The 12,413-nt window shown below is 40.4% G+C and overlaps 1 protein-coding gene across 1 annotated transcript in view; it reads left to right on the forward strand.

Annotated features, from left to right (window-relative positions):
* Positions 1 to 12,413, forward strand: part of MAPK1 (mitogen-activated protein kinase 1) — a 57,423-nt gene that overhangs the window by 27,085 nt on the left and 17,925 nt on the right. Inside the window, exons 2-3 of the mRNA XM_084867846.1 lie at positions 4,876 to 5,058; positions 7,506 to 7,695. Coding sequence (XP_084723972.1) covers positions 4,876 to 5,058; positions 7,506 to 7,695 — 373 coding nt within the window. The remainder of the gene's footprint in view (positions 1 to 4,875; positions 5,059 to 7,505; positions 7,696 to 12,413) is intronic.

Consider the following 12,413-nt stretch of genomic DNA (forward strand, 5'->3'; position numbering starts at 1 on the left):
CTTGAGCTCCTGACGGGCATGTTCCCTGGATCCCATAAACTACCTCATGAGGAGGTGCATGGCTGGGTGAGGGCCAGTCATTCCCATATATGTTCTGCTCATTTTTCTCTCTCTGAGTTAGCCCTTGCCTTTCTTTCTTTCTTTCTTTCTTTTTTTTTTTTTAAATATATTTTATTGATTTTTTACAGAGAGTAAGGGAGAGAGATAGAGAGCCAGAAACGTCGATGAGAGAGAAACATCGACCAGCTGCCTCCTGCACACCCCCTACTGGGGATGTGCCCACAACCAATGTACATGCCTTTGACCTGAATCGAACCTGGGACCCTTCAGTCCTCAGACCGACGCTCTACTACTGAGCCAAACCGGTTTCGGCCCTTGCCTTTCTTTATAGTTATAGCCTCGCTCCTCTTTTGAAAGCCTACTCGCCTTTCACCTTTTAATCCTCTTTTAATTTCCTTATTTGGACTTAATCTTACCCAGCTTTTCCTGTGTTTCGGATGCACTTTACTGTGATAAAGGCAGGATGTATGTATGTTGTCTGTTCCTGTCTCCTTCCCTCATTAAATTGCAAGCTTCTTAAGAGTTGGGATCATTATTTGTTTTTGCCACCAGTCCGAACATGAAGTCTCACAAATGGGAAGTGCTTAACCAGTGAGGTTTGAATCTACCACAACTCTGGCATCACTCTCGTGTTGTTGTGGTAACCCTATCAAAACAGGAAATGAGGTTAGTTTAGGATGATTTGTTCATAATTGACTCATTCTGGTTCCCCTTTCTTCCCTGAGTGGTCACAAAACATGTTAAATAATCTCCAGAATTTTGTGGGCTTCTACTTTCACATTTACTGGTCAAATACATTTCTGGAATCTGTTCCCACGCACCCAGGCCTGGGAATACATCCAAGGAACCCTGGTTCCTTTTCTGAGTGCTCCCTGAAGGAATTGATAGAGAATGCTGTAGATACTGCACATATTTAAAGTATACAGTTTGACATACACTCCCATGAAATTGTCAACACAATAAAATTGTTAACACAATAAAAATAATAAACATACTCATCACCTCCAAAAGTTATCTAGTTTCAATTTATGTGCCCCTCCCACCAGCCCCAGGCAATTCTGTTGGTCTACTTTCTAACCCCATAGACTATTTTGCATTTTATATGAATGCAAGTAATTTTCTTTTGGTCTGGTTTCACTCAGTACAATTATGTTAAGATTCATCTGTGTTTATATTAGTATATTCACCTTGAGCCCTTCCCATTCATCATACAGGGATGAGTTAGGAAACTCTTCATTCTCCTAATCTTGAGCAATTTATTTAACCTTGAGTTTTTATTTTTGAAAATATCAAGTTTATCAGCTAAAAGAGACATAGTACGAATATTTAAAATTGATCCGCCCAAAGACTGTATAGTCACAGATTGGATTAAGATCCCAAACTGCAACCTTAAGTTGTTTACAGAATTCACATTTAACCCATAAGCGTCGGTAGACACAAACGGTGGACCCTCCCACACGCCACACACAACTATTAAAAAAATGTTTTCCCTAAGTGGCCCTGACCAACATTAAAGTCATTTTTCATGAGAATTTTCAGCTGAAATTTTTCAGCTATGAGTAATATATTTATTTTTATAATATTCATTGCAAATTGATTTTTTAAGTTAAATTCAAAATATTGTGGTGTGTGGGGGTGGTTTCCGTTTGGATGCGTGGCAGTTAACTGGTTAAAGCAAAGCTGTAGCATATATAGCAATAGTTGGAAAAAAGGAGACAAACAAGGATTAAATTCTTAGAGGAAAATGGGGTTGATAATACCAAAGTGATTTTAAAACTAACACTATTGCCCTAGTCAGTTTGGCTCAGTGGGTAGGGTGTCACCCCGAGGACTAAAAGGGTCTCAGATTTTATTCCAGTCAAGGGCACATATCTCGGTTGTAGACTCAATCTCTGGCCCCAGTCAGGGCTCATATGGGAAGCAACTAATTGATGTGTCTCTCTCGCATCAGTGTTTCTCACTCTCTCTCTCCTCTTCCCTCCCACTCTCTCCAAAAATCAACAAAAAATGTCCTTGGGTAAGGATTAGTAACAAAAAGCTAACACATATTAAGAGACACCAAATAATCCATGGTAAAAGGTATACTGATAAAATATATTTGTTAATTATCAGAACAATCCTCCTATTTAATAAAGAGGTAATATGCAAACTGACCCTCATGCCCTCACAAGATGGCTGCCTATGACCAGGCTGGCAGGGGGGTAAGTGAGGGATGACCAAATGACTGAATAGCAGGCTGCGTGGGGGGGGGGGGGAAACAGTTGGGAGGTGATCAGGTCAGCAGTGGGGGAGCAGTTAGGGGTGACCAGGCAGGCAGGCAGGTGAGTGATTAGGAGCCAGTGGTCCAGGATTACGAGAGGAATGTCTGACTGCTGGTTGAGGCCCGATCCTGGCAGTCAGACATTCCCCAAGGGGTCCCAGGTTGGAGAGGGTGTGGGCTGGGCTGAGGGGACCCCCAACCCCCATGCACAAATTTTGTGCACTAGAGTAAATATATAAAACAAAAGTGAGAAATCCAAGGAGAATTGAGCAAATACAGAGTATTGTGGAAGAGTGTAAACTGTTTGCGATTGGTTCTACAACAGATTGTGTAATCCAAAAAGACAGCAAAATGGAATAGGACAGACAAGAACAGACCCAATTTCATAGATAGGGCCACACCTTTTCAAGTGGGAACTAAATGAGAATGATCTCATACTTTTTCGCTTAAAACAGAAAGTGTTGATGCAATTGGAGGAGCACACTAACCATAAAACCACTCCCCTTAACAGTCCTGTTATTGAAAGCAAATGTATAGCCATGGTCATGCCTGACTACCATGTTTCAGTAAAACTAGAATTTTACATGTTGAGTTTAAACCAGTATTTTACAGCTATTTTAACCTGTATTCCCTTTTGTTAAACTTAAGCTCTTTCTATGATTTGAATTACCCTAAAAGAGTTTTAATTTCTAAAAATATTTATTCCCTTGCCTAGCTGGTTTGGCTCAGTGGATAGTGTCAGACTGAAGGATCCTGGATTTGATTTGAGTCAGGAGCACATGCCTAGTTCGCAGGCTTGATCCTGGTGGGGGATGTGCAGGAGGCAGCTGATCAGTGATGAATCATTGACATTTCTATCTTTCTCCCTCTCCCTTCCTCTCTGAAATCAATAAAAATGTGTTGTTGTTTTTATATTTATTTGCCCTAGCCAGTTTGGCTCAGTGGATAGAGCATCGGCCTACGGACTGAAGGGTCCTGGATTCAATTCCGGTCAATGGCTTGGTTGTAAGCTTTTCCCTGGCCAGTGCCCTGATCGGGGCTCATGCAAGAGGAAGCCAGTCAATGTGTTTCTCTTATATCGATATTTCTCTCTACCTTTCCCTCTCTCTTAAGGATTAATAAAATAAAATAAAAAATAATAAAATAAAATTTTAAGCTTGCTTAATATATCCCTTTGCCTTTCTACCTTCAAATAAGTGGTTTAGGTCTTCATTCAGCAAACCAAGGCAAAGTAAGATTTGAGTGATGCTTCTTGTATTTAAAGAAATAGCTTTCTAAGTGTTGGGGGACCTGTGTGCACTGTATTAATGGTATTGTGGGAGAATTGAAGCTGGTAAGATAAGGCCCCCCTACAGCACAGTTTTGTGATGGTCAGACAAATGCATCAAATAATTGTCTGAATAAATAGACATAAATATCATTATACAATAAAAGCACAGACATGAAGTAAACTTATTTTACTGTTTTATATTTCTAGCACCTACCCTGAAGAAATAAGTAACGTCTTACTGCCTGTCAGTGTTATTACATTGCTTCAATTGATGGGCCAGATGTTGATATTAATATGAAAAGTTCTTGCAGAAAAGAATACTGATCATACAGATAGTAGTAGTAATATTCAAGATTCAAATTTATCATAAAATTAAATATATAGTTATAATTGCTTTTGCTTGGATTTTTATTTGGTCAGACCTTAATGACAACTTGGAAAGAACTGAGACTTTTTGAACTGGGCTATGAAAGTATTTTCTGAAAAATATTTTATAGGTTTTGTTATAAGACTAACCAAATATCTTGGTTAAATTTCTTCTGGGGGGAGAGAAAGAGTCATGTCATTTTGATAAAAAGCATTCAAGGTATGTCCCCTTGGGTCTATTTTCGTTAGGGATGAAGATGTAGTTGATGGTCATGTGAATGTTTCGGCTGATTCAGAGGAATCTGAAATGACAGTAGGAAGTTTTGGAGGCAGAAATGATTACTCTTACCCGAATGTGGTTGCTGTTAAAAACTGAGGAAGCCCTGGCTGGTGTGTTCAGTTGTTAGAGCATTGGCCTGCTCATTGAAGGGTCACAGGTTTGATTCCTCTTCAAGGGCATGTACTTGGGTTGCAGGTTTGATCCCCAGCCTGGAATGTGTGGTAGGCAACCACAATCAATTTCAATCAGTCACCTCCCTCTCTCCCTCTCCGTCCCCCTCCCCGCCTTCTCCTTCTCTTTCCCCACTCCCTTTTTTCTTCCCTCCCTCCCTAAAAATCAATGGAAAATATCTTTGGGTCAGGATTAACAAAACAAAACAACAGTGGGACATGTTTGTGTGTGTCATAAACCCATCCACAGTTACCAGGGCCAGGCCCTCTTCTCCCTTTTTCTATCTGCATCTTCCATAGTTTGGGGCTTTTTGTGCATAAATACATGCTGCCTTCACATGTATTAAACAAATATTTAACCAGAGTGTTAAACACTTAATACTTTACCAGTTTGCATTCTTTCTAGGAGGATATTCTGAGAAGTTTTTTTTAATGCTATCTCTCACCCCCTCCTTTTCCTTTTTTTTAGCTCTGCTTATGATAATGTCAACAAAGTTCGAGTAGCTATCAAGAAAATCAGTCCTTTTGAGCACCAGACCTACTGCCAGAGAACCCTGAGGGAGATAAAAATCCTACTGCGCTTCAGACACGAGAACATCATTGGAATCAATGACATTATTCGAGCGCCAACCATCGAGCAAATGAAAGATGTGTATCCTTTGCAGACATTGGGCTCCACTACTTAGTAGCTTGTTGAGTAAATGTAATTTTAAATGTCCTGGACTTATCAGATTAAAGAAAAATTATATAGAGCACATTTAAAGGGAAATTGTAATATGTTTGCAATTTACTGTAACACTTGCATTATATAAGTTTTTCCTCCGATGCATTTTATCCATTCTATTTTTAGTGTCTTTTGACAAATTCACTGTTTTCTCTTGTCACTTTCAGAAAATATTTCCTTTAAGTGTAGTTATGGAAAATCTTGGATAATAACCATTTCTAGTCATGCTTTCTTCATTAAAGATATAGTTTGTTAAGATGATGAAACGGAAAAGAAAGAGTTGTAGACAAAGAGAGGATACTCTGGATATCTATCACCTGGTCAAATCCAGATAGTCCTAATCTTAGACAAGGCATTTTACCTTTAGGTCTCTGTTTTCTCATCATTAGAATTAATGTTCCAGCCCCTCATGATCTTTAAGGTGACTCCTCTGAAATTATGTAGTTAACTAGGACTAACATTTAGAAATCTGGACTAAGGAGGTCCAGAGGATGTTACCTGGGCAAAGACTACATTTGGAAGATAAAGGCATTAAATATAGTGAAGAGGATCTGCCAGAAAACTTACAGTTTCAGCTAGTGCAGGATTCCTACCAGCTTGCCTAATTTGCATTCTGCCCCTCTGAGGAGAGGTAGCTCAGTATCTCTAGGCAGCCTTTCCATTTTTAAATAGCTCTGTTACTAAGTTGTAGGATATTTTAAGTGAAATACCTTCTGCTCCTACCAACTGTTATCCTATTTTACCTTTTGCCATAAAAATCAAATCTCTTTCTGATGACAAGTTTGCAAGTAGGTTTCATTTTAATCCCATGTCGTGTCTCATCTAGTATTAATCTGTAGGAGACATACATTAATTTGAACACAGAATGAATAAAGGAAAGGCAAAATAGCCCTAGCCGGTTTGGCTTAGTGGATAGAGCATCAGCCTTTGGACCAAAGGGTTCCGGGTTCGATTCGGTCAAGGACATGTACTTCCAGCCTAGACCCTGGTCGGGGCTCATTCAGAGGTTTGTTGCTCATTCAGAGGTCAGTATGTTTCTCTCGCATCGGTGTTTCTCTCTGTCTTTCCCTTTCTCTTCGACTTTCCCTAAAAATCAATGGAAAAATAGCCTTGTGAGAGGATTAACAACAAATAAAAAATAAAATAAATGGCAAAATAATTTCTACTGAAATTATATTATGGTGAAGTTAAAAGCTAAAGGCTTGCCTTAGTCAGTGTTTCTTACTGGTTAGGGTGTCATCCTGGATCTCGGTTCGATCCCCTGCACCAGTTGGTACATGTGCAAGAGGTAACTAACCTATGTCTCTCACATCGATGTTTTCTTTCTCTCTCTCTCTTTCTCTCCCTCTTTCTCTCACTCCCCTTCCCTCCTTTCTACTCTCTAAAAAGCAATGGAAAAAATATCCTCAGGTGAGGATTAACAAACAACAAAAAAAGCTAAAGGCTTGTATAGCTTAATTTCTGTAGAGAATTTAACCATAGCTAAAGTTATAGATGCTAGATACATAACAAGAAAGCAAGAGAAGCAAAACTAGCACAAGCTCCTTCTTGGTATGACTTTCTCATAGTCTTATTTATTTAGGATCTTAACATTAATTTAAGAAGTCAAGTAGATAGCCGAAACAGGTTTGGCTCAGTGGATAGAGCGTCAGCCTGTGGACTGAAAGGTCCCAGGTTTGATTCCGGTCAAGGATATGTACCTTGATTGCATGTACCAGTAGGGGTGTTCAGGAGGGAGCTGATTGATGTTTCTCTCTTATTGATGTTTCTAGCTCTCTATCCCTCTTCCTTCCTCTCTGTAAGAAAATCAATAAAATATATTTTAAAAAGAAAGTCAAATAGATAGACTGAGGGTTGAATTTAATAGCAGTATGTTTTAGGCCTGTATTTCCAAAAGTTTTATGGTTGATTTTTGAGGAGAAGGGAACAAGAAAGGTGGTAAAAGAACAGTTACATTACAAGTTGTTGCTGGGCCAAAGAAAGGAGTGTATGATGCTTGCTGGTCACCACCTTCACTCAGCTCTTTCCAACAAGTATTGGAGGGGCTTTTTGATGTTGGACAATTCGGAGACCCAGGAAGGTTAGGATTTCAAGATTGGCAAATATTTCCGTAACAGCCTATTTCAAGTCTTAATGTAGGCAAATAGTAGGTCATTATCAAGCAAATATAATGCCGTTTGTCTCATAGGATCTAAAAAAGAGTTAACTACTTCAGATTCCATCCATAAAGGAATACTAAGTTTTAATCAGTTTCTCATTTCCCTTATGGTCTTCATGATGTAATAATGAACTACTTGGGTAAGGTTTCATTTGTTTTCAGTGCTCTGCTAAGTGTGACCAGCTGTTGGGTGTGTTACCTTAACCTGTCCAAACAGATATATAGTACAGGACCTCATGGAAACAGATCTCTACAAGCTCTTGAAGACACAACACCTCAGCAACGACCATATCTGCTATTTTCTTTACCAGATTCTCAGAGGGTTAAAATATATCCATTCAGCTAATGTACTGCATCGTGACCTCAAACCTTCCAACCTGCTGCTCAACACCACCTGTGATCTCAAGGTCAGGCAGGTTCTTTACTTTTAGGATGATACATATTGAAAAAACTTTTACTGGGCATGTTTTTATTTATTGTTACTCATATTTAAAATTATACCAGAAATACGTGAAAACATTTTTATGGCAAAAAAAAATAATAAAAATTTAAGAGTGCTAGTTCTCATCTTTTCCATCCCATTGTTTCTTCCTCTTTAGAGGTAACCATTATAACAGATTGGTGTATTTTCTTCCAAAGTTTTTTCTATGTTCTTACATAATGTGTACTTTTTAAAAAAATAGATGTTTCTTGGTTTTTAAAGAGAGAGAAAGGGAGAGAGAGAGATAGAAACATAAATGAGAGAAAAGCATCATCTATTGGTTGCTTCCTGCACACTTTGTATGGAGATCAAGCCCGCAACCTGGTCATATGCCCTGACAGGTAATCAAACTGTGACCCCTTGGTTCCTAGGTTGATGTTGAACCACTGAGCCACAAGGGCCGGGCCATAATCTGCAAGAAGGCACAGGTGAGCCTGTGACTTCTTGCATTCCAGGAGCCCTTGGGAGATGTCCAACTGCCGGCTTAGGCCTGGGAGCGGGCTGCAGAGGCAGAGAGGCTACCACCACTGTGCTCACCAGCCATGAGCCCGGTTTCTGGCTGAGTGGCGCTCCTCCTGTGGGAGTGCACTGACCACCATGGGGTAGCTCCTGCATTGAGCTTCTGCCCCTAGTGGTCAGTGTGTGTCATAGCTACCAGTTATTCCTGTTCCTCCATTTGGTCAATTTGCATATTAGGCTTTTATTATATAGGAGGATATAAAATAGGATCATGTGCATTATGTGTAAGTTAACATAATCATCTAAGACTTTAATGATTTATTGGATATTAGTAATATCCAAATACTCAGGAAACCTCAATGACTTTAATATCCAAATAAGGCATTTCCAGTAAGCAGGAAAACTCTATAGATTCTTTACAGTCCTTAGAATTCTCTTGAATATGGATTATATATATATTTATATTTATATTTTAATAGGTAGCAAAGCTAAATAAGTAGGGAAATCTACAGATGTTTTAGGTAAGAAGAAGGAGTGTGGATTCAGTCTGACAAAAATTAATGTGCATTCAAGAAAACCTAGAGCCCGGTGGGCATGGCTCAGTGGTTGAGTGTCGACCTATGAATCAGGAGGTCACAGTTCGATTCCCGGTCAGCCCACATGCCTGCCGAGGGTGCAGACTCAATCCTGTGTGGGAGGCAGCTTTTGATGGTTCTCTGTCATTGTTGATGTTTCTATTTCTCCCTCTCCCTTTCTCTCTGAAATCAATACAAATATTTTTTAAAAAGAAGAAGGCCTAGATACCCTCAGGCAGACTCCTGGGCTCTGTGCTGGCAGCAGCAGGGTTGGACGTGGTACTGGGCCTGGACAAGTGTGTGAGCAGGCAGTGGAGCTGCTATTCAGCAAGGTGGAGTTGGGTGTGCCATAGGCCTTTCTTTCCTGACCTTGTGGCCCACTAGGTGGCGCTGCTGCACCTGGGCTACATTGAATGCATCACAAGCTGTACTGCCCTTGCACACAACGCCACTGCTGGCCATGACTGGTCTGCATGCCATGCCCATGACCCTGTAGCCTTCGTGGACTGGATGTGCACCTTCCAGGAAAGGCAGACAAGCTGGACTGCCTCCAGGTCGATTCAGCCAAGTACCTCTGCCTCAAGGCTATCACACTGTTCACACCCAATGCTGTGGGCCTCTCAGCCCCAGTGCACATGGAAAACCTTCTGGAGAAGGCTCAGGTGGCCCTCACCGAGTACATGCAGGCCCAGTACCTATCCCAGCCCCAATGCTATCGGCACCTGTTGCTCTTGCGCACTGTCACCGTCTCCCTTCTGTTCTTCATACATCTGGTGGGTAAGACTGATCCAAAACATGCTGCTTTTCGAAAGGATATATCTTTAGTTGATCCTGTAAGCTCCAGCCAGTGGTTGGACAGGACATTGGGGCACCATGGCCTGCTCTGAAGAATTCAAGGAAACAGCTGCTTGGGCCTCAAGAGGATTTCCCAAACCATGGACCCCAGCTTCTCTTCTCATACTCCTTTTTTTTTTTTTTTTTAACTGTGAAATGGTTGTCTTTTTTGTTTTTTAAGTGATCATGAAACCAATGACTGATCATCCAAGCTCCTGCCTTGTCTTCCCCAAAACCCTAGCCAAGATGGAGAGACTTGAAGTTCTAATCCTAGGACATTCTTACACAATCCTGGGACAGTCTTGACTCTCAGCACTCCGGAAACTCCTGGGAAGGGAGGGTTTGCTTCCCTGATATGATGGACAGAAGCCTGGCATCTGGACTGGAAGGGCAAGCCACAGCCAGGAAAGATCGCTGCAGCTCCTCTGGACGTGGGATCCATGCTGTACACTACATGATGAATGAATTAAGGCTAATAATAAAGGTGTTTCCTACCTGCTGAAAAATAAAAAAGAAGATAAATGGAAAGATATACCATATTCATAAATTGGAAGACTTGCTATTTTTAGGATATTAATATTCCCCAAATTGATCTATAGATTTAATGCAGTCCCTATCAAAGCCCCAGTTGGCTTTTGTGCAGAAAAGAACAGGTTGTTCCTGAAATGCATGTGGAAATTCAACAGATCCAGAATAACAAAAACAACCTTACAAAAGAATAAAATTGAAAGGCACTTTCTGATTTCAAGCCTTACTAAAAAGATAGAGTAATAATAAAAAAAACAAGTGTGATGTTGGCATAAGAGTAGTCATACATCAGTGGAATAGAATTGAGAGTCAGTAAATAAGTCTATGGCCATACCACCCTGAACGCGCCCAATCTCATCTGATCTTGGAAGCTTAGCAGGGTCGGGCCTGGTTAGTACTTGGATGGGAGAGTCAGTAAATAAACCCATAGATTTATGATCAACTGATTTTCAACGAGAATTCTAAGGTCATTTATTTCGACAAATGGTCCTGGAGCAATTGGATAGCCATACGCAAAAGAATGAGATTGGGCCCCACCTCACATCATGTTCAAAAATTAACTAAAAATGGATCAAAGACCTAAATTTAAGAGCTACAACTAGAATACATTTAGAAAACATAGAAGTAAATCTTTGCAATTTTGCATTAGGCAGAACTTCTTAGACATTGGCACCAAAAGTACAAGCAACAAAAGAAAAAAATGAATTTCATCAAGATTAGGAACTTGTGCGTGGCTGGTGTGGCTCAGTTGACTACGCGTTGTCCCAGGCACAGTGAGGCTGCCGGTTTCATTCCCAGCGAGGGCACAAACCCCCGGTGTGGGTTTAGTCCCCAGTTGGGGTGCGTACAAGAGGCAATCAAATGGATGTTTTTCTCTTTCCCTCTTTTTCTAAAATAAAGCCATAATAATAATTAAAAAAAAAAAGATTAGGAACTTGTGCTACAAAGTAGACTGTCAAAAAAGTAAAAAGACAACCCACAAAATGAGAGAAAATGTTTGTAAATCATGTATTTCAATAAGACATACCTGAACTACATGTATTATAGCATAGTGATATGTTCAGTTGTCCTTCCTAGTGAAGGAAAGCTACTAATTCCAATTTTAATTTTTCTTCCTTAATATTGCTACTTTGAACAGTCGTTTTATTAACAAGATTATTAATTTAATATTTTAGTCTGGTAACTTTTACCCTGGTTTTTTATATATATTTTTCTATACTGAGCACCTGTTTTTGTTTGTTTATTGTTTTACTTTTTTTTAAATTATTAAATCTTTATTTTTTAAATTTCTTTATTGATTAAGGTATCACATATTTGTCATCGTCCCCCCCATTCCCATCCCAAAACCCTCCCCACGCATACCCTTACCCCCCTGTTGTCCATGATCACTGGGTAGGCTCATATGCATGCACACAAGTCCTTTGGTTGCTCTCTCTCCCTTATCCCCACCCTCCCCTACTTCCCGCTGAGGTCCGACGGTCTGATCGATGCTGTTCTTGTTCATCGGTCTGTGTTGTTCATCATTTCCCCTAGATGAGTGAGCTCACGTAACACTGGAAATACCCTTATAAGAACCAAAAATGAGACAAGCAATAATGGTTATGCTGAGAGGCAAATGAATCAGTCTATAGTGAGTTTCTTTCTGGGTAAACAGTTTTTTTGAATCCCAATTTCTATGTCAAACAGTTCCTTCTGTGTACATGTCAGCAATGATATTTCAGTTCTGGCTGGTGGGCAAATGGTGGTAATGCAGTCCAACCCTCTCTGGTAACGCACAGCTGCTGACTGCTAGTATGGCAAGGCATCGTCAACATCTTCCATCTCTGGACTGTTTCTCTTCTGTCTTCATGGCTGGAGCACTCCTGTCAATTCCTCTCTGTTGCAGGAATCCCTATGGTCTCGGAGTTGTTTTCTGAAAATATACAAACATATTCTCAACCAAAATTTAATAAAGGAATCTTTTCTATAAATTTGACTTGCTATCCTTTTTCATTTTTTGCCCAAACGATTTTGCTTTGGCTTGTTTTGACACCATGTGTGTTTTTCATGGGTGTCCTGTGCTGTCAGGCGGCGCACCTTTGGAGGTAGAGGTCCCAGGGTCTGCGTGTTTGCAGCTGGGGTGACAGGTCTTCTACCTGACGGGCTGTAGTGTCCTGGTTTGCTTCTGAGACCAGACTGGGTAGTGTCGAGGCTAGGATTCTAGTCTCAAGCAGTTCTGTTCTTCAAGATGGCGTGGTCTCAGTGCCGC

Source organism: Pipistrellus hanaki (genome assembly GCF_964339955.1).
Source record: "Pipistrellus hanaki genome assembly, chromosome: 19".
NCBI lineage: Eukaryota > Metazoa > Chordata > Mammalia > Chiroptera > Vespertilionidae > Pipistrellus > Pipistrellus hanaki.